This window comes from Fundulus heteroclitus, chromosome 3 (assembly GCF_011125445.2).
Source record: "Fundulus heteroclitus isolate FHET01 chromosome 3, MU-UCD_Fhet_4.1, whole genome shotgun sequence".
Lineage (NCBI taxonomy): Eukaryota > Metazoa > Chordata > Actinopteri > Cyprinodontiformes > Fundulidae > Fundulus > Fundulus heteroclitus.
The window spans coordinates 14140893-14163918 of NC_046363.1; the positions used below are offsets into that span (position 1 = coordinate 14140893).

The 23026-nt window shown below is 38.5% G+C and overlaps 2 protein-coding genes across 4 annotated transcripts in view; one reads left to right on the forward strand and one right to left on the reverse strand.

Moving 5' to 3' along the window:
* The window catches only part of LOC105927712 (RNA-binding motif, single-stranded-interacting protein 3), a 173597-nt gene extending 159643 nt beyond the window's left edge, over positions 1 to 13954 (forward strand). For 2 of the 3 annotated variants that reach the window (XM_036130553.1, XM_036130537.1), the window contains 4 exons: positions 8345 to 8461; positions 9158 to 9244; positions 9638 to 9762; positions 11441 to 13954. In XM_036130553.1, the coding sequence (XP_035986446.1) occupies positions 8345 to 8461; positions 9158 to 9244; positions 9638 to 9762; positions 11441 to 11444 (333 nt within the window). In that variant the 3' untranslated portion in view covers positions 11445 to 13954. Of the gene's footprint in view, positions 1 to 8344; positions 8462 to 9157; positions 9245 to 9637; positions 9767 to 11440 lie in introns of those variants that run through there. The other variant, XM_036130544.1, reaches the window with a different exon arrangement.
* Positions 13955 to 15344: 1390 nt separating this feature from the next.
* entpd3 (ectonucleoside triphosphate diphosphohydrolase 3) lies at positions 15345 to 19742 on the reverse strand (the record flags this gene model as incomplete). Its single annotated transcript, XM_036130564.1, is given in 2 exon segments — positions 15345 to 18340; positions 19641 to 19742. Coding segments are annotated over 2 exon segments (291 nt in total), but the record flags the coding sequence as incomplete, so codon positions are not given.
* Positions 19743 to 23026: the final 3284 nt, after the last annotated feature.

A 23026-nucleotide genomic window follows, 5' to 3' on the forward strand; every position in this document is an offset into this window, starting at 1 on the left:
GAACACAAGATACAGTTTAATTACACAGACCAATACTTTCAAGCCATATTTATATATAAATATATATGTATGTAAAATTATTAAATTCATTTGTACTCTATTCAAATTGTTAAGATGGAGGCTTAATGTTGTGTAGGTCTTTCAATTACCGTCTTATACAGCCTATATTTCTACTGCTCCTTCCCAGTTCTCCCCATTTCCTGTCTTGCTTTTGCTTAGTGTCTATCTGGCACATCTCAAACACATTCTGCTGTCATGTCCGCTCAAAATTATGTCTGTATGAAAGGATAATACCCATCTGTAAATCCGCTTTCAAACAAATGTCCCATCTAATTATTTGGCAAGCTGCTTGATATGACAGCTTAAAACTTGGTAGAAGTGAGACAGAGATAACAGGGAGGAGAGGCCGGGGGCTTGTAGAAATAGAAGATAAATAGCAAAAAAAAAAAAAAACTGTGGATGTGACAGCGTAAGGAAAATGGAGAGAAACAGGCACAAAGGAGAGGGAAGGAAGGGATTACAAAGAACAAATGGGAACAAAGAAAAGAAAACAGCTTCTGCAGAAGCATGTCTGGGCTGTGCGCTTTTTGCTCCCAAACCCTGTCTGTGCATACTCAAAATCCCAACGTGACTACATGGGGGAAGGCTAGTCATTGTATTTTCTGGATCCAGAGCTTGGCAAATTAAAGCTGCATCAGGAAGTAAGCCTGGTAAAGACACAGCAGTTCCTACGGTAGCACAGGGTTTCTCTCTGCTGCACCGCGGTTAATAGCTGCTAACTTTGATAAATGATGCACGCCTCTTGACACATTTAGGCTGACACATTTATGCAGGCTCCTCATTCTCTGTAAACAATCCATTATATGGTTGGAGTTCTTGCACTCTCATTGTGCAAAATCTGTGAAGTCTATCTCTGCCAAATGGACTTGGGGGAAAAACATGGCTACTGACTAAATTATTGATTCATCGTGAGCAGATTAGGATTAAAAACAAGCAAACAGAGTTGTATCCTCTTTTGACAGTTTGGAAAGGACACACACAAACACACACACACACCTGTTCACACATAGATTCAGGAGCTTTATTATCGTGTTTTCTGAGATTAGGTGAGAAACGCAAACATTAGACATGCCAAAACACTTTAAGCAGTGCCTTAAGGACTGTGTGTTTACAAGCATTAGATGAATGCTAGGATGCTAGGATTACTTTAACTACCTGTCTTTACAACTTATTTAGTAAGAGGATGTCCTTCTGTGTAATGGTTTACAAATCCTCATACAGGAAATTAATACACATCTTTAATGTTCCAGAGCAAGAAAAAAAGGTAGCTTAATGAAGAGGGCTAAAATAGGACATCCAATGAATTAGGAGTTCAGATCTTGTCAAGTTAAAATGCCTCAATGACTCAATTGGATGTGAGGTGTACTGTTAGCCTAAGAACTTTAATGCCCAAAGTTTGCATTCCATTATTAAAGATTGAATAATGAGGATATATGATCAAGCATATGTTTAAAGAAGTAGTTACAGACTCAGCATTAAAAAGAGAGAAAGCAAATCTTTTGCATGCTTTGCAAGCTTTGATACAAACATGGGCATCTTTGCTGCCATCATTGGTAAAAATGTGGAGGAAATTATAAAATATTTTATCCCAGTAGATTTAATCTCTCACAAAGTGAAAAACTAATCAATATTAAGCAATAATTCCAACAAATTCACTAGTGCCACAAATATTGGTACTCCTTACAATGCATCTAAAATAATTATATCTGAAGTATTTCTATTCAAAGGTCAGAGTTTCTGAGAACTTGTAATTAGTGATCCATGGCCTTTGGACCATTTCTTTTAGTGACTGGTTGTTGGATTAAATGAGGACCATTATATCTTGTCCCCATGCACAGTGAGTACCATTGTGGAGAAATGTTACTTTTAAATAAATGTCACATAAATTAGCTTCTCACCATGGCTCCGTAAAAACCACTTTATACTATCTAAATAATAAGATTTAAATTATTGGGAAAACACCATTTCTGTCCTTCTATCAAAAATGTAAACATGTAGAGTTTGCTAAACTCTCTTGTGAGCTTTGTTCAGATGAGTCATTGGGTTTCACATGAAACAAAGGATGAATATGTGGAAACCTGTTCACTGCTGTGTAAGTTGGAGGATCTCCGATTTTGTGGGCTTAATTACCAAAGTAACATAGACTCTTTTGGGTACCAGGACATGTTAACTGTCAATCTGTTGGCCTCTTAACAGTAAGCCAAATATGGATCAATAAAGTGCTCGAGATTGTACAAAGAGAAACGGTCCCCCATTTCTGTGCCCCAACCTTTCAAAATTTCAGGGGAAGACTAAGTGGTCTCCTATTAGCAAACGGGAACATAGGAATGTCAAGAGAAGGGGCACCGACGTTAGTAATGTTTAATAAAAACGACTACTCGTAAATGTGGGATTTATTTTGCACTAAATGGCTGTAGTCAGATTAAAGTTTAGATTTTTCTAAAATTTTCACTGTGAGATTATGACACAGTAATAGCTGGGTTTTTTCTTTACATTGTTACAAAGAGTGCCAGCACATTTGTCTGTGCTGGGAAATGTGCACACAGGGTTCTTTCTTTCTCTTTTTTAAAAAAACTGTAACCCTGCCCGTGTCAACCATGCATGCATGCAGGTGCATGTGAAAACTACCACAGAGCAGTTTGGGCTGTTGTAGGAGCCTGTAGAATCATCTTTGCTTTTGCTTATATGAACAGAGACAGTGAGAGTGGTTTTTCAATATGGAAAAGGAAGTTTTAGGAACAATGACAGCACCTGGACATAAAAGCTCACCAACTAAGAATAAACGTTGGTTCTTTGCACTCTTACACGCAAAAGGGCTCCTTTTTTGTTTTTGTTTTTATTCTCCATCCAGGGATGCTATTATCCCAAGTACTATGTCTTTGAAGCTGCATAGCTTCTACAGAATGAAGGGCTTAAAACATTTGAATTAGCTAAGCCCTCAGCTTCTCAGCACAAGTTCTTTAAAGGAATACGGACAATGAAAGAGAAGAAAACGTGGAAAGAAACAGCAATGAGCAAGGCAGTCCAAGGTTGTAGGGGATTTATTTCCCAGCCTCCTGTCCTTAGGGGAAAAGATGCATGTCCTTCTGTCTTGCATGCCAATTTCTTACCCCAGTAGCAACGTCTGACGCAAGAAAACATTAACACGTACACATGCTCTACAATGTATAATTACACTCATCACATTCCACCTAATGCATTGTGTCCACAGTGAGGCACATGCAGAGATAGCCCGTTTAACTCGTGTATAGCTATAAATCAAAGCAGGCAGTTACTCATTATGGCTCTCCTTCTTCTTTGTGCTGCTCCCTCTCCCTCTGAGGGAACCTGCTGTGAGACTGAATGCAGAAGAAGAAAAAGTCATTATGACAGCAATCAGTTTATTGAGGTGGATGAAAACCTTGGTTGTTAGCCGGATTGTGGTTGGTTAAAATGCCTGGCATTGTTTTCTCCTTCTTCTTTTTTTTTCAGGGGAAATCGCGGGCTGCCTCTGTTAGCATTTTTTATCTCCCATGGAGACATGGCAATAAAACTGGGTTTCTAGGTACCGTGTTTGCAAACCATTACCTATAACTATGCAGCTGTACTCCTCGCTACTTGGGCGGGCAAAGCACTGCTGTTAACAGCTCTGGCCATCTCGTTGGTATTTTTCCCTGGTTTTATGCGTGTGATACAAGTTTCTCTGTTCACATGTTTTCAGCTGACAGACAGAAAATTAATTGAAAACATCAGACGTTTCTTGCACTTCACATTTGAGGTACAGTGTTTTGTTTAACAATGCTCCTACAGCCCCTACAGGCCAGGTAAGTCGTCTGCCAGCTGCAGGGCCTGCGTCTAAAATGCCAAACTTCCAGATCAGTGTTGTTCCTCAGCCCTGCCTAGACATGCATCCGCCGAGGTGCTGAGGGCTCTCAGGAGCAGAAGAGACACGTATCTGCCGGTGGTGTCTGTTCTCATGGGGAGTGTACGTACACAGTTATCATGGATGTGCAGTGTTTACATCTGCTGGGATGTTGTCAGGCACATCGGCACACGCTGTAAGAAGCCGTGTATTAAGTCTTTCCGCGGAGCTGTACGGGTTGTAGCTGAGCTGTACTGGAAAAACACACCTTAGAGCATCAAGGTGTTAGACAGCGTCAAAGCTCTTCACATTCAGGGGATTTACTGTAAAAGCCTCTCTCCCTCCTTTCGCAAGCAGGTGCTGTCAAGCCTGCCTGGCGAGCCGGCTGACTTGTTTTATTTCCGCGCACAAAGTCGAAACATTTGTAGTCATCAAGTTTAACAAGGCCCGGGAGTCTGAACATCTTTTCTTGGCTGTATTTAGACAATTAGAAAATACTCATCATCGCAGTCAAAGGGGTGCTTTCACGCACTCGCAGTTAAGAACAATCTTCACTTGCTGTTTAGTCCAAGAGTCATGCTTTTTTGGGGGGTCTTGTTTTGCAAAGTGGGAGAAAAGTATCATGTACATAAGAAGAGAACGTGCTAATTCCACACAGGACAACCCATGTAGAGATTCAGACCTGCGGCCTTTGTGCCATACTTAGTGCTGTTGACCTCCATTCCACCTTGTAGCAATTTATCTATTCAATTTGATTCAATTCAATTTTAATTATATAGCACCAGTTCATGAAGCATGTCATCTCAAGGCACTTTACAAAGTCAAATTCAATCATATTATACAGATTGGGTCAGATTATACCGATTGTTCAAAAATTTCCTATATAAGGGAAACCAGTTGATTGCATCTAAGTCCCGACAAGCAGCATTCACTCCTGGGGAACCGTAGAGCCACAGGGAGAGTCATCTGCATTGTACATGGCTTTGCTGCAATCCCTCATACTGAGCATGCATGAAGCAACAGAGGAAAGAAAAACTCCCCATTAACGGGAAGGAAAACCTCCGGCAGAACCGGGCTCAGCATGAACGGTCATCTGCCTCGACCGACTGGGGGTTACAGAAGACAGAGCAGAGACACAACAAGAGAGACAAAAAAGCACAGAAGCACACATTGATCCAGTAATTTGTTCTACATTAGATGGTAATAGCGGGTCTACTTTTAGAGACTAAATGTAAATCCTTATTAGACGTTCGTTTGTCTCATCCACTTCCCAAAAAGCGAACTTTCTCAAGTAAATTCACCAATGGTTGCCTTCTTCCCCTGACTCTCCGCAAACACCAAAATATCACAATATCAAGCATAACTTCCTGAATGTTATGGGCACCGCTGTTTTGTTTTGCTGGTTCCGCCTTCAATCCCAGAGAGCGGTAGTGCCGCAGATCGCCACTAGGAGGCGAGGAGCAACCATGGACGGATCGGCTTGTCTTGGGTAACTGATCCAAGCTCGGACTGGTCTCTGCATGGCTCGGTTTTTAGGTGTAGTGTAAACGGGCCTATTGTCTCCTGGCTGGCCGGGGAACGCCTTGGGATTCCCCCGGAGGAGCTGGCCCAAGTGGCTGGGGAGAGGGACGTCTGGGCCTCCCTACTGAAGCTGCTACCCTCGCGACCCGACCCCGGATAAGCGGAAGAAAACGGACGGATGGACGGGCTGTAATATTGTAGCAAACATTGCCTCTACAAAGTCTTTATTCAGTGAGGCTGAACAAAATGCATGTCACATTTTAGATTTCTACTCTTTAGAAACATTTGCTTTATCTTTCCTCTTTACAATTCCACACTGCTTTGTGTAGCTCAATCTTCTAATGTGCGCTGAATAAGGTGCAGAAGTAAAAAAAAGTTCAAGGACGATCAATACTGTCAAAAGGTACAATACTATCGGTAAAACTGGCAACAAACATTTCAACAAAACTGCAACCTTTGAATTAATAAGGTAAGCAGATCTTTCATTGAGTGCTTTTTCCCATGTCAGATTTAATGAAATGTTTAGAATTCTGTTCAGTTCACTTACAGAAATAAATCATTCATAGCTAAAACTTCTGGAAAAACATTTTAGAAGCATGGCTCATCGGGTCAGAGAATCATAAATTCATTCCTTTATGTTGTGGACTCCAAAAATCTGTCTCTAAGAGTGGAAAGGCAAGAAGAAAACTTTGTTGAAAGAAAAGCATATGAAGTTCTGTTTTACACACGGGTCAGAGAAAGATGTCAAAAAAGGTGAGAAAACTAACAATCCACATCACCCTGAGCACCGTGTCCCCATTGTAAGCATTGTTGTTCTCTTCAGCACTGGCAGAGAAGTGGGTCAGAGTTGATGAGAAGATGAATGGTACTTAACACAGACCAGTCCTGCAAGAAAACCTGTTAGAAGCTGCAAAAGAGTTGGCTGGAGTTTCAGCATGCAACAGCTTAACATCCCTTCACCTAGAGCCAGAACTAGAGTTAAATGGTTTAGATTATGGCTATACTTAAAAAGGGATTTTTACTGACAATGGAAAATTTCATTATCTTGACCTAAAACACTAGTAGAGACATTACCCCAAAAAGAAAAGGTATTAGCTCAGGGAGTCAAAAAAAACAAATGCATCCCATCCTTGTCGAAGTTTGAAATCCAATTTATCCCCTAAAAATTTTGAGCTACTCTGTGTTGATTTATTACTTAAAGCCATAGTTGGTAATCCTGTTCAGAAACACTTTTTCTTATACTGGGTACAATTGTCCTTTCTTCCTGAAAGTAGTCAATACATTATGAATTCAGAAAAAGGAGATTAAAAAAACACTGTGGGATCTGTATGCCTGTACAAACTCTAACCAATCACTGCTGTTCACACCGAAGAGTAAGGATTTGTCATAGTTTTGGTCCTGCACTCACCCCGTCTGTCCCTTAAGTTCCAGGGGAATCACTTTATTGGTTGTCCCACATGCCAATCATTCTGATGCACTCACGCAACACCAGAGTGTGTGCACATTCATAGATATTGCATAGGTAGACGCCCTATGGACTGGCGCTGCCTACTGGAGCTGACGATTCAGCCCGGCTGCCATTTTGGATGGGTCTCTCGTGCGCCCCCAGTGCATTTATTTGTACTGAGGAAGCTGTTTGCCCAACTAAAATAAATCATAACTCCTTGAATTTTTACCCGGTGTTCACATGCTTTGGTTTGTTACAAACGGCAAAGATGTGGTTATGATAAAGGACGCTGTCACACATTTATATAAAAAAAAAACATGTTTTAATGCTGAAATATTTTTTTTCTTCCATAAATTCATAAATGTATGCTGTTCAACAAACCAAAGTTGGGTTTCTGCATTGTTCTCACCAACTGAAAACTGAACTCAGAACCAGTCTCAGCCCAAAATGGTGATCTGCATTTCTAGTGTTTATGTAAGTTTATGTAAGTTAGCTTAGCGGTTAGCTTCAGTGTTAGCCGTTCATTGTAGCTCCGCTGCTCTGACTGTATACTATGAACATAGCTGAGAGTCGCAAGAAGCAAACCGCGTTCATGTTTATGAGAAGTAGAAAGAAATAAGACCAGAGTGGATAGGGGAGATTTGTTATCACGCCATCCCCCTGAAGAGCAGAAGAGCAAGGTAAGACGGTCTTGCAAATGCGCAATTAAAAAAAGGGACTTGGGGGAAACTTCCAATAACAAATGATTGCAGCTATGGTCTAACAAAAAAAGGAAAAAAAGTTCAAGAAGCATGAATGTTGCTGTTTTGGCTCTGTAATGTGACGTATTTATACCTGTGGTTTCACATTTCTAAAATGGGTTTATTTTCCATCCAGCCACAATACACACCTCTCACACAAATAAGCTATAGTTTACAAGGGAATCCAGTGAACAGACACAGGCTAATTTTTATAAAATATAAAAACATTTTATTTCAATCACATATTACTTTAATAATGGCACTGGTGTTAGCCAGATATTTATACTTCTGAAAAGCAAAAAGCCACCTCTCTGTAGACTCAATGTTGGGTCAAACCATTGACGTAGATTTTAAAATGACAGATAAGCATGACTGGTACGATTCTCTTGTTCCAATATCTGCAAGAACATGGAGATTATCTTATCTTTCCCAAAATGTCAACCTTTAATCCCTTTTAGCTTCCACGCTTTCACTCCACCAGAGATTTCCCTTCCATGTTAAAGTCTTAGTTTGAGACTTAACCACTTATGGTTTCAATCGTCTTCTCATGGTTTTGTCTTTTTCCTTCCCACAGTCTTCCGTTTTACATTCAATATATATTCATATATATAAAACAATAATTATTTATATACTGTGTATTATTTGACTCCACTGGTGTTTTTCTTTTGTCATTATTCAACAACTAAAAAAAAAAAAACAGTATTGAGAGAGTGACTGAGTATGCTTGTTCATCAGGGTGCTGTGATCTCCCCAGCCACGGCCATAGAGCCCAGCTTGTCTCTTCACCCATCCAGCGTCATGGCTCCTCTCACCCAGCAGATGAACCACCTCTCTCTGGGCCCTACAGGCGCCGTGAGTCTCTGTTTCAGCGCATTTCTTTGAACACACCATATACATGATAGCACATGTTGGTGGCAGCATCATGCCAGCGGGGATGCGTTTCTTCAGCAGGGACAATGAAGTTATTCAGAGTTGATTGGACAAGGGTGGAACTGAATACCAGGAGGATGGTAGAGGTTGGAAAGAGCTGAGACTTGGGTGGACGTATACTGTCCATCATAACATTTACTGTAAACATGCAACCAGATTCACAATGGAAAGATGGAATTTGCTGTTCGCAGACATGCCTGTGCAAATTCTCAGTTGTCCGGGTCATCGCAAATTGACAGACTCCTGGATAGGTGTCGCAATGTTTTCAGAAAAACTGAGCAAAGTCTCCCATTTAAACCCGTTTGCTGCTGTTCACAGACATTTTCCATCCAATATATCTGAACTTGAGTTATTTAGCAAAACACGTTCTGTAACTAATTATTGTCTGAAACACAGTCAGCTTGTCACACAGTCAAAAAAAATAAATCACTGTGGACTTACAGTAAACCGTTCTTTTCATTTTTGCATACTTCTACAACCCTTCAGATGAATAAACGGAATGTTTTTATTTGCCACATTCGACATTCAACAATTAAATACCTTCAACCCTTTAAATCCAAAGATTAACTGGAACATGTTCGCCTGCTTACATGTGTGCCCTGCCTTGTGTCTCTGCAGTACATCTCTGCTGCAGCGGCTGCTCCTATGCAAGGAACCTACATTCCCCAGTACACTGCAGTGCCTGCCTCTGCCATTACAGTGGATGTAAGAACAAAAGCAAGTTGTTGACTTCAGTCTGCTCCCTACTGTACAAACCCATTTGGAGGGTTTGGTTATTTGTCGTACTACTCTGAAGTCACAAACAAAACTTCTTTGTGACAAATTTGATTGATATGGATAATTTCAAACCATATTTTTTAGATAACAGATGAATTAATTTAGAGTCTCTAATTTTAGTAGAAAAAAACTTTTTCACATTAAAAAAAGGCTTTGTCATAACTTCCTTCTAAATTTAGAATGAAGATGTCTTTGCCTTTTGTAAACTAAGCACTTTGTAAAGCTAATTTGTGATCAACTAAGAAATTGAAAAATATTCACTTTTATGACTTTGTGTAACAATTTATTTTTGACCCCTCGTCTCCCACTGTGTGCAATCAGGGTGTGGTGACAGACCCATCTCCACAGACAACTGCCCCCTCCTCACAGGACGCCAGCGGGCAGCAGCCTTTATCAGTGGAGAGTTCAGCAGATCATGCCACAGCCTACTCCTACCAGCAGACCAAGTGAGTTTATTGAAGTGCTAAGAAAAAACACAATTAAACAAAAGAAGATAAAAAGCTGATCTGGTTTTAAAGTTGCTTTGATTGGACAAATGAGGTCTGGATCAGCCAGTATTAGAGCGACAGAAAACAGTTTGGAGAAGTATTAATTAGCTAATTATCTAAGTAGTAATGTCCAAACCTTGTGTTACAAGTAGTCAAGTTTAAATTTGTTTAGATCTTTTTTTGCATTCTAACCAATAAACTAAGCATACAGTATACTAATCAGAATAATAAAGTATTCAGAGTTCTGTAGGAAAGTAATGTGTATTCTTCTATTTAGCTTTTTATTGACCCATTTTTTTCTGTTGCTCCACATGTCTATTGATCAATATATCTTTTTATTGACTGCCACTATGGGTCCCTGAGCAATACTCTAAACCCCAGATTGCTTCCCAGATGTTCTAAATCTACCAACTGCTCCCTAAACGATGGGTTAAAAGCAGAAGACAAATTTCCTTGGAATGTGCAATTGCATTGACAAACACAGGTTTCTGCTTTTTCAGACACTACCGTGTTTAAGGTATTTTCATTTGTTAAACACATTGTGGCAGAGTGATGGTACAGCATGAGTTGCTTGCCACATTTTATACATGTAGAGAATGCACTCATTACTGCATACTATTAAGGTTTAAATGTATTACAATGTACCTTAAAATATTAATGCTTCAGAGTCATAATTTTGAGTCATAATGATTGTTACAGATGAACTCTGACACATCAGTGCAGTGGCTACAAGAAATAGGTGTTTTACTTGGAGACCAAATTACCTACCCTTTGACAAGGGAATTATTAATCACTCAGATGAATCGTCTGATTTGAATCAACAGATTTTCTGATTCAAATCTCCTCTGCAAACCAACTCTGCTGATTGCTTGTCAGCAACACTGGTTAGTAGCACGCAATAGTCCCTTGACATCTCCATTAGTCTTTCTTCTGTCCGTTAGCAAAACTGTTGCTTTCACGAATCCTGAGCAATTTTGATAGCAACAAACTGTCACGTCTGTCTAGGTTCACTTGGCGAAAAGTCTCATTTCTTAAATGGCTCTTCCTTATTACCAATCCTTGTAGCAGAGCTGTTTTCTTTCGTAGACAAGTCATCTGTATATTGTTGTCAAGTCTTTTCATTGTTGTTGTTGATTTATACATGATTCACCAGGTAAACAGGCCACTTGCTCAAGAGTTTCTGTGTTGGTTGGGGAGAGTAAATGAATGGAGATAGTAGCACTGGGGAAAACTAAGCTTTCTGCAAATTAGGTAGAGATGGGTTGAGATACCTTGAAAACTTATGAAAACTCAATACTTATAATGAACAGTTTAAACGTTTAACATGGAAAAATCCAATACATTAAATACATTAATGTATCATGAGGTTTTTCCCTACTTACATTTATTAACAATATTTGGTGATGAAACAAGTTGTTTCTCTAGGTTCAATAATGCACTGTTTATCTATGTGAAGAACTGCAAAGCTAAACTGGTGACTTTTTCAATTTTTCTCATAAACCCCACATGCTTTCTGTCACTACCCCGTATGTTGTTTATCTTGTTTTTATTCCCTTCTTAGCAACCTTCTCGTGATTTTATGTTCTGAAAGACGTCTTAGTCGTCTCATTTTTACTGCCTTCTCTGTCTCCTTCAGGTAACGAAACTGGTAGGAACCGTTGCTGCATTGCCTTTAGAAGGACTGCACGAAGGAGCTGGAGACGGAGAATCAAACCCCGACAGAGGACAAAAACACAGCAGTCACGTGGACATCACAGACAGGAGGATGCTTCCACTGTGCACAGGAACCAAATAAACCAAGAAAAAAAATCAATTATCCTTCATAGCTGTTTGAACCAAGACAAAGACAGCTAGAAAAATAAAGAATGTTTGTTGAACTACAAGACAATGGAATCAATCACAGTCCAAGACTGATAAGATCATTTTTCACCTTAAGACTGGACTTTCCCCTCTGGAGGGTTAAAAAAAAACTATATAAAAGACTAAAATCAAAACTCAACCAACTGTACAGAAAAAAAGAAAACATTTGAATGTGCAGGTAGTATTTTTGACTTTTTTATCTAAAAATAAAGGAAGCAATGTCTCGGAGAAAACACACTGTCTTCCTCTGAAATGAAGCTCTGTTCTTTTCATTCTTTTATTATTTGTGTAGTGTTTTAGAAAATCAATGTTTGATTAAATTCTTATTGCCTTAATTTCTCAGACTTTGGGAAAAAAAAGACTTCATCGTGGTAAATTCTTTTTAAAAAAAATGATTGGAGGTGTTTTGGGAGCCTTAGAGAGGAAATCTGCAAAGCTATCTGTACAGGTTTAAAAAAAAAAAAAAAGAAAACTTATTGCATTTGTATGAAAATGAAAAGTGGTGACGTGCAAAAAAAAAAAAATGTCAATGGATTAGATGAACAAAAAAAAATCTTATTGTGACTTGTTGAAAGAGTTAATCCACAGCTTCCTGAGCAGTGTGGTAGGGTGTAACGGTGGGATCAAATCTCAGTTTCTCTGCCACATTGTGTTGTTTTCAGATTCTTTTTTTTGGGGGGGGGAGTGGATTTCATTGCAGTCGAAATATACATATTTGTGTGCTTTGTTTATCTCACAACATAAAGAAAAGAAAAACTTCATTGACGACCAAATAAAAAAAAAACAGATAGGGTTTATAAATGTGTGATAAGCAATAGTTTCAGTAAAGCTGTTGACAGTTTCTTGAGTCTTCTTAATGGTTGAACAAGCGCTGGCGGCGGATGGCATATTTTATACCAAAGATGAAGAAATCATGTAGAGGAGAGGTCGTCCTTGTCGTTTTTTCACCTTTTGACCTTTAAAAGGTCAATGCATTCTTGCTTATCATGGTTTTAGTGTATAAGATCCCCGAACTCAGCTTGTGAGATTAAAAAAAAACATGCAGTACGTTTTTAACACAATTGCCTCAACCAGAAGAGAAGCTTAGTTTGTCATATTAATGATGGCAAATTGTATTAATGATGATTAGAGAAACAGTTTCCTCTGCAGACTAGTGGTTTGTAATATTATCAACTGTCCGCATTCTCGTCAAGTTGAGATGTGGATATTTGTAACGCTTTTGTAAAATACTACAAATTTAAATATTGCTATTTGAAATAAAAATTCAAAGTTACACCGAAAAACGTTGTTCTTTTAAAGTGTGGTACTGTGGGGTAGTTATACGCTGACAGCACCTTACCTGCAGAAGACAGTGGCCAAAATTTAGATTAAATAAGAAAAAGATTTGTGTTAGAATAAATAAGGCAAACTGAGTCCTTTCATATTTATATAAAGTTTTACAATTACAGCTAAACATTACTTGGTACTATGGTATTAGCTGCTAAAAAAATCATTTTCACCAGAGGTTGTACTGTTGATTTTGGGGGGGGGTTTTTGTTTTGTTTTTTTGTTTTTGTGTGTGAGTGAAATCTCTAGATTCTGATTAGCATCATTTTTTTATTGCAACTTCTCCCAATTCTCCAAACTGAGATTACTCTCACTGTTGTCTACTGCAGTTAAGGTACTGCCTACACATAAGTACCACTCATAACCCCTCTTCAACAAACAACAAACTTGTGCTGTAATCAAACTGTCTTGCCAAACAGATGTAATTTGTAAAGATCAGTGACCTCTGTAAAACGAAAGGGCACTTTTGCAGAACAAAACCATTTCAGCTTATGAATACTCTTCTACAAGGGCAATATTTTTCTGCTACTTTTTTTTTCTTTTTAATGTCTTTTTGACATTTACCTATATTTGAGCTGCTAAACACTTTTCAGTATGGAGGAAAGGGGTTCTCTTATGTTTTGTATGTGTGTGTGTTGGGAGAGGGGGGGGGCACGCCATGAGAGTTACAGCAACTGATCATTTTAAGGCAGAATGAAGAAAAACTAAAGTATTGTTCTGAGTACGAGTGCATCAGATGGAATCAAAGCAGGAACAAAGGTGTACATGTTGCGGTTCACACTGGTTCTGAGTCCACATCTTCAAAGACATCCCCCCTCCCCCCCACCCAAACATCACTCTGGAAGGAGGTTAAAAGACAAGATGGACAGAGAAAAAGTGATTCAACCAAAACTAAGCAAACACAAACTTCTCATGGAAAATAAACTTTGATAAGCAAAGGAGGTGGCTGAGAAAACAAAGGAGATATTTATGACGTGTTTCTTTTTTGTACAGGTGTGTAAAAGAAGATGCAAAACCTTGAGGATGCTATTTTTTTATTTGCTTTGTCACATGCCTCCAATGTCTATAAAGTTGTGATTTTGAGAGTGTCTGTAGAACCAGTGAGTGTTGCTGTAGTTTCACACGTCTTTCTCCCTTTACTTTTCTTTTCTTTTTCCGACAAAACTTTCAATAAATCTTTTTTTTTTTTTAAACAGCCAGTACCTATTTTGCTTGTTGAGTTGTACAACATATTACCACTAGAGTGCAGCATTGTTTCCTTATGTGGATAAAAGACTGCTTTCCAGCATGTGCAGCACAATTTGTGCACAAGGCAAGAACATTACAGAGCTAACAAGAAAAATTAAAATTAAATGTTATTAAAGTGTTGTTTGAGGCTAAAAACATACATACAATTAAAAGAAGCAACCAAATGCTGATTTAAAACAAAAACCTGGAAAAAAATACTATAAAATAAGCTGCTTTCTAATAGAAAAAATACCGTAAGATGTTTGTAGTTCTAATTTAAGGCAGTGAAAGGCTGTTTTGATGATGATGTTTTCCAAATTGAAAAGCATAGAAACAAGAGGATGCCTTTATTTCGTTGTGGTCTTGGGAACACTGAACAAACAGGTCTCTGATGACCAGAGGGGTTTTATAATGTAACTCTTAGAGTTATTTACATCCCAAACCATCTGGTGCTCTACAGATCAATAACATGATTATGAAATATGTTCTTATACTGATTATTACCCAGTGCATTGATTAAAGGACTACTGTTATATCCTACATTTCCTATAGTGTAGGTCAGAACAGTGGCAGCAGCATTTCAGATAAACTGATTGATTTCCCGTTGACGCCTCGAAATACAACATCAATCGTAATAGTCTATCACACTAAGAGTAAAACTGTGCTCCAGTTTTTCTGTGACCTGCTTTGACTCCCCATAATTCGAGTAATTTGGTTTTTTTTTAATATGTCTTTAGTTGTTGATTGTTTTTTCATGTGTTCTTTACGATGATCTGACAGGTGGCCTGTTTATTGCAAAAGTGTATTATGAAAATGGTATACAAAGATATTTGTCCTCAGCATAAATAGAGTAAATTATGCTGTAATTATTTGAAATCTGAGCTAGGGCCCGTGTGTAGATGTGAGATAAGAGGCTCGGTACCAGAGTCTCAAAGAGCCCCACATGTAATCTTTGTAAATTTTAAAGAGGAGTAGATACTTTACTTTTAATTGCTTCCCAAACAGTGTCAATGTGAAGCCATATCTGTCTGTAACTCCAATTAATGTGAAATTAGGTGACATTCTAAGCATAATCTCACTTTATGGGGGATTAACCAGCAACGTTATGGAATAACAACCATGATAGATGCAGTCAGATGACATGTTTATTATACAGTGATATTAGTTATCATAGCATAAAACAGTGTGGCAGTGCAATGTAATGAAAAAAAAAAACATGCATCACTATCAGGTGCAGTCAGAATTATCCTAAGATATTAGAATGTGATGTATTCAGAACAGCCAATTAAATCACTTAATTTGTTCTTTCTGTTGAATGCTTAGACATTGCTTTCTTATTAAAAAAAAAAAAAAAAACATTTCCATATAACTGAAAACATTGGACACACAATTGAACACAATTAAAGCAGAACCGTGTAACTTTTAACCAATAGTGGCGTTATACTTGTAACTTTCAGGTTTAGCGCCCTTGAAGGCCACTGGCAACACTGCACTGTTGCAAAATTAAACAGTCTCCCTCCATGTTTTGGAATCTGATAGCAGACCACTTTGATCCAGCAGATTGAGATGTTGCGTTAGTATGTTGTGTTACCTGGTAGCTTAGCATTTAGCTCCCACAAAACTGAAAAATATAGCCTCAGATTTATTCTGTATAGAACAGGCAAGACGATAACTTACCAGTCTAATAATAAAAATAGAAAAAGAGAATGGGACTTGCATCCTGATTGCTCTTTCATCAGACACCTATGAGCAAATTATATTGCAAAATCCACTCTTGTGGAACTACCCCTGTCTCACTTCTTCTTTTTGGCCTCCTCAGACAAAGGTTTCCTGTTTTTGCTTCTTTCGGCCATGACAAACTTTGACTCGAGGATGAGGAAAGTTGAAGCTCTCGTGTTTAAGGGGAAGTCAAACTAATGTAAAGCGGCGCTCTGGGTCACATGACCCAGACATTCAGTGATGAATCCTAATCTCTCAAGAGACATAGCCGAGTTTTTGAGCTTCGATACATACCAAGTTATGTATACTGATTTGAAAAACCTTGTAATTTGCTGCTTTAACTAAAACTTCAAAAGTCCTTAAAAAAAGTTAAATAATACAATTAACTTGATAGTTGTCCTGAAACTTGCCTCTCCTGTGTAAAACCTTTCAAATTGTATGTTTGTGTTTCCACTTTAATGTTATAACTCTTGTGCAAACTCTAACTCTTTAAAATGAGAAATTAAACACCTCCAAGAACATTAAGGCACTACAGTCACTTTGCCTCAATGAACTCTGAATATATGACTTGACATATTCAGATATCTTTCGATAATCTCCAGCTATTAGTTTTATTTGAAGGTTGTTTGTCTTTTATGTTACTGTTAACAAATCTTCCACGTCAAATAATAATACAGCGTAAAATGGTGTCAAGTTGGGGAGAGACCTTTCTATATTTCCATGTAGAGATCACGAAAACATAGCTGACCACAAAAATACTAAATTTAAAGTAGTGTATTGCTAACAAGGAGTCTCAGCAATGAATTGCATCAATTATCTCATCTGTCATCTTGCACAATGAGACCTGAAGCATTAGTAATAATTATTATTGATTATAACCAGTAATATAAATAGAATTAATGTGATTTTGTGTACGATCAACTAATTAAGAAGAGTATAACTTCCATTTAGAACAAAATTCCATTATCATCAATGAATTAAGAATGGATTGTAGTATTAACAAATAGCTGGGTGCGCTCTCTGAGCATGTGTGCAGAAATGTGAGCAGTAAAAGCACCGCGCGTATTGCAAAAAGATAACAATCAAGCAGGAGTTAATGAAGAGTGATTGCTGTAATGAAATGATTGAAACAGCACATTAAAAATTGAGTATAATCTTAAACCGAAAAATACATTTGCTAGAAGTAAAGGTAATTGTAACCTCATGCTGTAACAGAGAAGGCTAATATGGAATGTATAATTTGGTTAACATGTGTGCGTGTTCAAACATGTTCAAAGTAAGGAACCAGATGGTATTATTATGTCCTTAATGAATACAGGTCTCACAGTATGGGCTGAAAATCATTATTGTACTTCATAATTTATTACATTAAGACTGAATGAAGCGATTGTAAACAAATGTACTGGATAACATGCTCATACGTGAGCCAGATATGAGCACTGCATTGTTTTTACTAGAAAGTGCAGCTCTGTGTCAGCTGGCCCCTTCATCCTTTCCTACTTAGAACTTATTTTAAGGATGGCAGGACACACTAATATGTCTGCTTAACATGGATCATCTGTGAGCTAAAAACTGGAATATACATGGTGCTGCCTCATCATCACAAGATGTGACAAATGCAGAGTTCTTTTATTATCCCTTAGCATCCCCAATGTAACTCCCACAACAATTTGGATATTTCCAAAAAAATAAATAAAAATAATGACCAAGCAAACTAAAAAAACAAGTTGTTGATTTTTTTTTCTTTTTTTGGATGCTTATTAAAAATAACATCTGGCAAATCTATATGCTCACGTGAGGTACAAAATAATGAAGAACCGACATTCTGTAACAGCTGATTTTCATCTGACATCAGAAGGTTGGTCCCAAAGTTCAAGGTTCAACCATAATATGTATTAGAGGTTTGAAATGAAAGTAGACCAGCAATAGTCACAATCCCTCACTTTAGGTTGCTCATTTACATTGGGAGTGATTTACCTTATTTGCAAGCCTTGGTTGTATTAAAAGTTGGAAAATCAAATGTTTAACCATAAACTTGAGTGCACATGGTTTCCTTGTGAAACTTGCTTCAGAGGCATGAGCTAAGAAAAAAAACACCACACTTTGCTTAGTAACTTTCAACACACATGCCTCAGCACAGGCTACAGGAGCACATTCCAGAAATGTACAAAATATCCCCCTAAGCTTTTCGTAATTGTCTTTGACACTCACATTATCAGTAGCAAGCACGAATGAGAACGATAAACCCTAAGACTAGCGTTATAATTATTAGAGCTGAAAATAAAAAGACGAGGCCGGCAAAGACTGGGTTTGTCATTGGGTGGATTTCTTTGACTTCAGACGGGATCATGTTGGACATCTTCAGCATGTAGCCTAGACTCCAGCCTATGTTTGTTTCCTTTATCTGAAGAGGAAAGCAGAGGAGTTACACACATGTTTGACGTTTGGCTGTCACGCCGTCTTTCAACAAACACTGACTCTGGCTTACTTACAAAGAAGAACGGACAAACTAGTCTCTAGGTGTCTAAAGACTGTGTGGACGTATTTCAAAAAAGTTGTAGCAGTGAATGCCGCAAAAAGTGTCGACTTGGAATACAAATGCATTGAACAGTTTTTAGATTTTTATTTGACAACAAACTAGAAAAAATCATGCATACTCTTAGTTTCATCTTTAGATGTAGCCTTTTTCTCTACCCTCTCAAGCATACTTTACTTTGTGTTAGTCTGTTAGATAAAAAAAAACCTAAAAACATAAAAGTTATTGAATGAAATTTGAGAAAATGGGAAAGCCTTTACTGCAGTGGTCTCAAACTCCAGTCCTCCAGGGCTAGTGTCCAACAACTTTTAGGTGTGTCTCTGCTTCAACCCACCTTACTCAAATATTAGCTCACCAGCAGAGCTCTGTAGAGCTTGACTGCATACTAGCAAGGCAGTTTAGCCATTTGATTCAGGTGTGCAGAGCAAGGGACACATCTAAACGTTGCAGGACACCGGTCCCCAAGGATTTGAGTTTGAGACCACTGCTTGATATAAATACTTTTGCAAGCACTGTACAAAACTTTGAGATATTTGCAGTTTCAAATATGTAATATTTTTTGCCATGTGTCATACCAATAGCTTCTATACACAGAATGAGCCATAACATGCAAAAAACACTCCAGCAAAAAAAAAAAAAAAAAAAAAAATCATCATCTGTCTGGTTTTTGACTCCTACTGCAAGAGTCTACCAACTGTCATGTTACCCCAAGGGGCTCACATCAGAACAGTAATTCTTTGTTCAAATCTGGGAGTGTCTCAAGTAGCTGAGAAACAGACATGCCTTGTGTCTGAAGGCCAACATATGAGTAACTGACAAATAGCAGTCTTGATTTCACATTTGTCATAGAACTGCTGTATTTTATTCTGTCTTATGAGTGATGGGAAATCCCCCTCTTCTTAGAGTCTTTGTGGAAACATACATGTCACACTTTCCACTATTTTAGTACAAAATAATTAGGGTATCAGTGATCTGTTTAAAGCCTTAGTGGGTGGGTCCATTAATTACAGTGCAAGACCTTGCTTGAGGACCAACATGGATGTATTTTTGAGGAATTCTTTGTACAGTAGTGTAAGGAGTTTATAGTTGCACGGGAATAAAGAAGCATGTAGAAGAAAACTTTTAATCAACAAAGGCTGTTTTTCTATTTTTGTGTTGTTTTACTAACCTCTTTTTCAAAGTGAATGTTTTTCCAAGTCTCCTCATCAAACTTGTATCCATCTGCCAGCAGAGTGAGGACATAGTGACTGGCAAAACAATACGTTTTCAGATATTTGGGAAAGATCTTGGGCTTTCGGGCAGTCAGCTTGAAATACAAGAAAAAAGGATCAGCGTTAACACACTAGTTTTAAAACAGTAAGGGTGCATACTGAAAATAAATAAAATAAACAGAATGGTTTCCTTAAGTCAAAATAGGGTAAAAAGTGAAAAGTACAATGCCTAAACTTCTATTTTTGTAATTAACTAAAATAAATATCCTGGAGGATGATGTGGATGTGAAAATTTGAATTTGAATGTAAATTATTAAATGAGATTTAAATGCCCAAATATATATTTCACCAAAAAAAAAAAAAAAAAAGCAAACAAACAAACAAAAAATAGATGTTTATATATAAAACTTCTTACTTTAGCTGTAAAAGGAAATAAACACAATAAATTGTAACTACAACATCTTGGTTACATCTTTAGCTCAACTCCACAAAACAAGCTATTGAGAATGTATATATGTTTAGATTGAAAAAACTCAGGGCGGACCCATATATTGTTGTGCCTTTTTGGCACAGATTTGGTATAATTTTTAAAATTTTTAACTGATTCTTAAAATTTAAAATGTGGAATGCTATTGAATATTTGGTAGATACTTTTGTAGAGGAGTCTCAGATGAAGATCTGGACATATGATAAGTGTGTGTCAGTCTCAGCTACAAGCACGTTATTGTTGCTAAAGAGCTCAAGCCCCCTTGAAAGGGGGCTTGTGGGCTTAAGGGGTTAAGAGCCACAAGAACCTTTGAATTGACACAAGACAGAGGCAAATGCACCAGTTGCAAAGAAAACCTTCAGTTGCAAAGAAAACCTTCATGTGAAGAGCTCCATCATCCAGGATGATGGAGCTCTTCACCCTATACCTAAGACTGAGTCCAGCTGACCTATGGAGGAAGCAGATTTTGGCCACTTATATCCAACATGTCATTCTTTAGGTCGTCATTCATGTCTCATGACCATGGGTAAGGGTAGGAACGTAGATAGACCAGTCAAAGGCTTTGTTTTTTTGGCTCAGTTCTTTCTTCACTCAAACAGGAGCAGTGGGCACTGCAGATGAACCTTCAATCCATTTGTACGTCTCTTGTTCCTTCCTAATATTGTTCCTGAACAACACACCAAGATACTTAAACTCCTCTACTTGAGGCAGAGACTGACCCTCAACCCAGAGGGGGTAGTCTAGCCTTTTCCAGTTGAGAATCCTGAGACGAGCTGACTCTCATCTTGGCTACCTCACACTGAGCTAAGAATCGCTCCAGTGCAAGCTGGTCGTAGCCTGAAGAAGCCAGCTGAACCACATCATCTGCAAAAAGCAAAGATGAGATCCTGAGGTTCCCAAACCAGACACTCTCCTCGCCATATCAACACCTTGAGATCCTGCCAATGGACATCACATAAAAAGGATTGGTCACTAGAAGCAGCCCTGTCAAATTCTGGACCCAGTGCTTGCTTTAGATAATTAAGGATTGGATAGCCCATAAAAGCCACCCAGATAACCCATACTCCCACAAAACTACAAACACACACACACACACACACACACACACACACACACACACACACATAAAATACCTCAAGGGACATGGTCATAGGCCCAGATCCACAAAACACATGAAGACCTGCGAAGCATACTCCAAGCTCCTAAATGTTGCTTAAGAAGCTGGTGCCTGTCTCCAGCAGTCATCACAATTCAATTCAATTTCAATTAAATGTTATTTATATAGCGACAATTCATGGAACATGTCATCTCTAGGCACTTTCCAAAGTCAAATTCAATCAGATTATACAGATTGGGTCAGATTATAGAGATCGGTCAAAAAATTTCCTATCTAAGGGAACCCAGTTGATTGCATCAATTCTTGACAAATGGTAAAATGGCTTGTACTTGTATAGCGCTTTAACTAGTCTTGACAACCTCCAAAGTGCTGCACACTACAGTTCAGTCATTCACACACAGACGGTGGTGAGCTATGTTAGTAGCTACAGCTGCCCTGGGGCAGACTGACAGAGGCGAGGCTGCCATACATTGGCACCACCGGGCCCTCTGACCACCGCTAGCAGGCAATGCAGGTGGAGTGTCTTGCCCAAGGACACAACGACAGAGACAATCAGAGCAGGGGATTGAACCGGCAACCCACCAATTGCAAGACAAACTCCCTAACCTCTGTGCCAAGCAGCGTTCACTCCTCCTGAAAAAGCTTAGAGCCACAGGGAGAGGCGTCTGCATTGTCCATGGCTTTGCAGCAATCCCTCATACCGAGCAAGCATGACAGCATAGAGGCACACAGGACAAACAACCATTCACACACACACACACACACACACACACACACACACACACACACACACACACACACACACACACACACACTCATATTTAAGGGCTACTTGGAGAGACCAATTAACCTAGCAGTTGTGTTTTTGGACTGTGGGAGGAAGCCTGAGTAACCGGAAAGAACCAACTCATACACAGAGAGAATATGCAAACGTCATAGCTGGGACCCTGGGTTAAGTCTGAAACCAATAACTTCTTAGGTTACCACAGGGGCACAAGGCTACCACCTGTGCCACTGTGCAACCCACACAAATAAATTTATTAATATAATAACTGAAAAGAAAAGTGTAAAAATAAGTGCTAAAGGGAAAAAATTAGCATGCATAGGGATTACAAAAACAAATATATACAAGTCATGGTAACTCTGCGGCAAAGTCTGCTGTTACAGTAGAAACCACATATTTAGATTTTTTTTCTCCTTTCTGTCTGACATTAAATTAGACTAAATATGTCTTGTCTTAGTTCAGTAAGGAGCTAGATCTACTCGCTAGATGCCCAGATAATTAGATTTTCTTTTTATTTCAGCATGTTTTAGGTATTGTCTTCTGACCCAACACCTCAAATACACCGCTTCCTTGTGAGACATCATCAACACGTCAAAAGTAATCAGCCAATATATTGGGGGGAAAAAACATGAACCTCCAAAGGTCTGACTCATCTTTGGGTACATTTTCCAGAAACCTGAAGACCTTATTTTAAACATTTATCTATTAAACAATTAGATGCCATGATAAACATCCATCATATTTTTCAGGAAGGAGACAGACTATGTGTCTCAAAGATAAACATATGTTGGTGCAAAATATGTGGATCAACCGCAGGACAACAGCTAGTGAGCTTGTGCCGATGCTGGCCGAAGTCATAAGGAGGGTGTCGTTATCCACAGCTTAAAGGCTACTCAGAAAGGAAGAAGAAATTACTTCAAACTCAACCGAAAAAAGATATGGAAAAGTTTGCAAA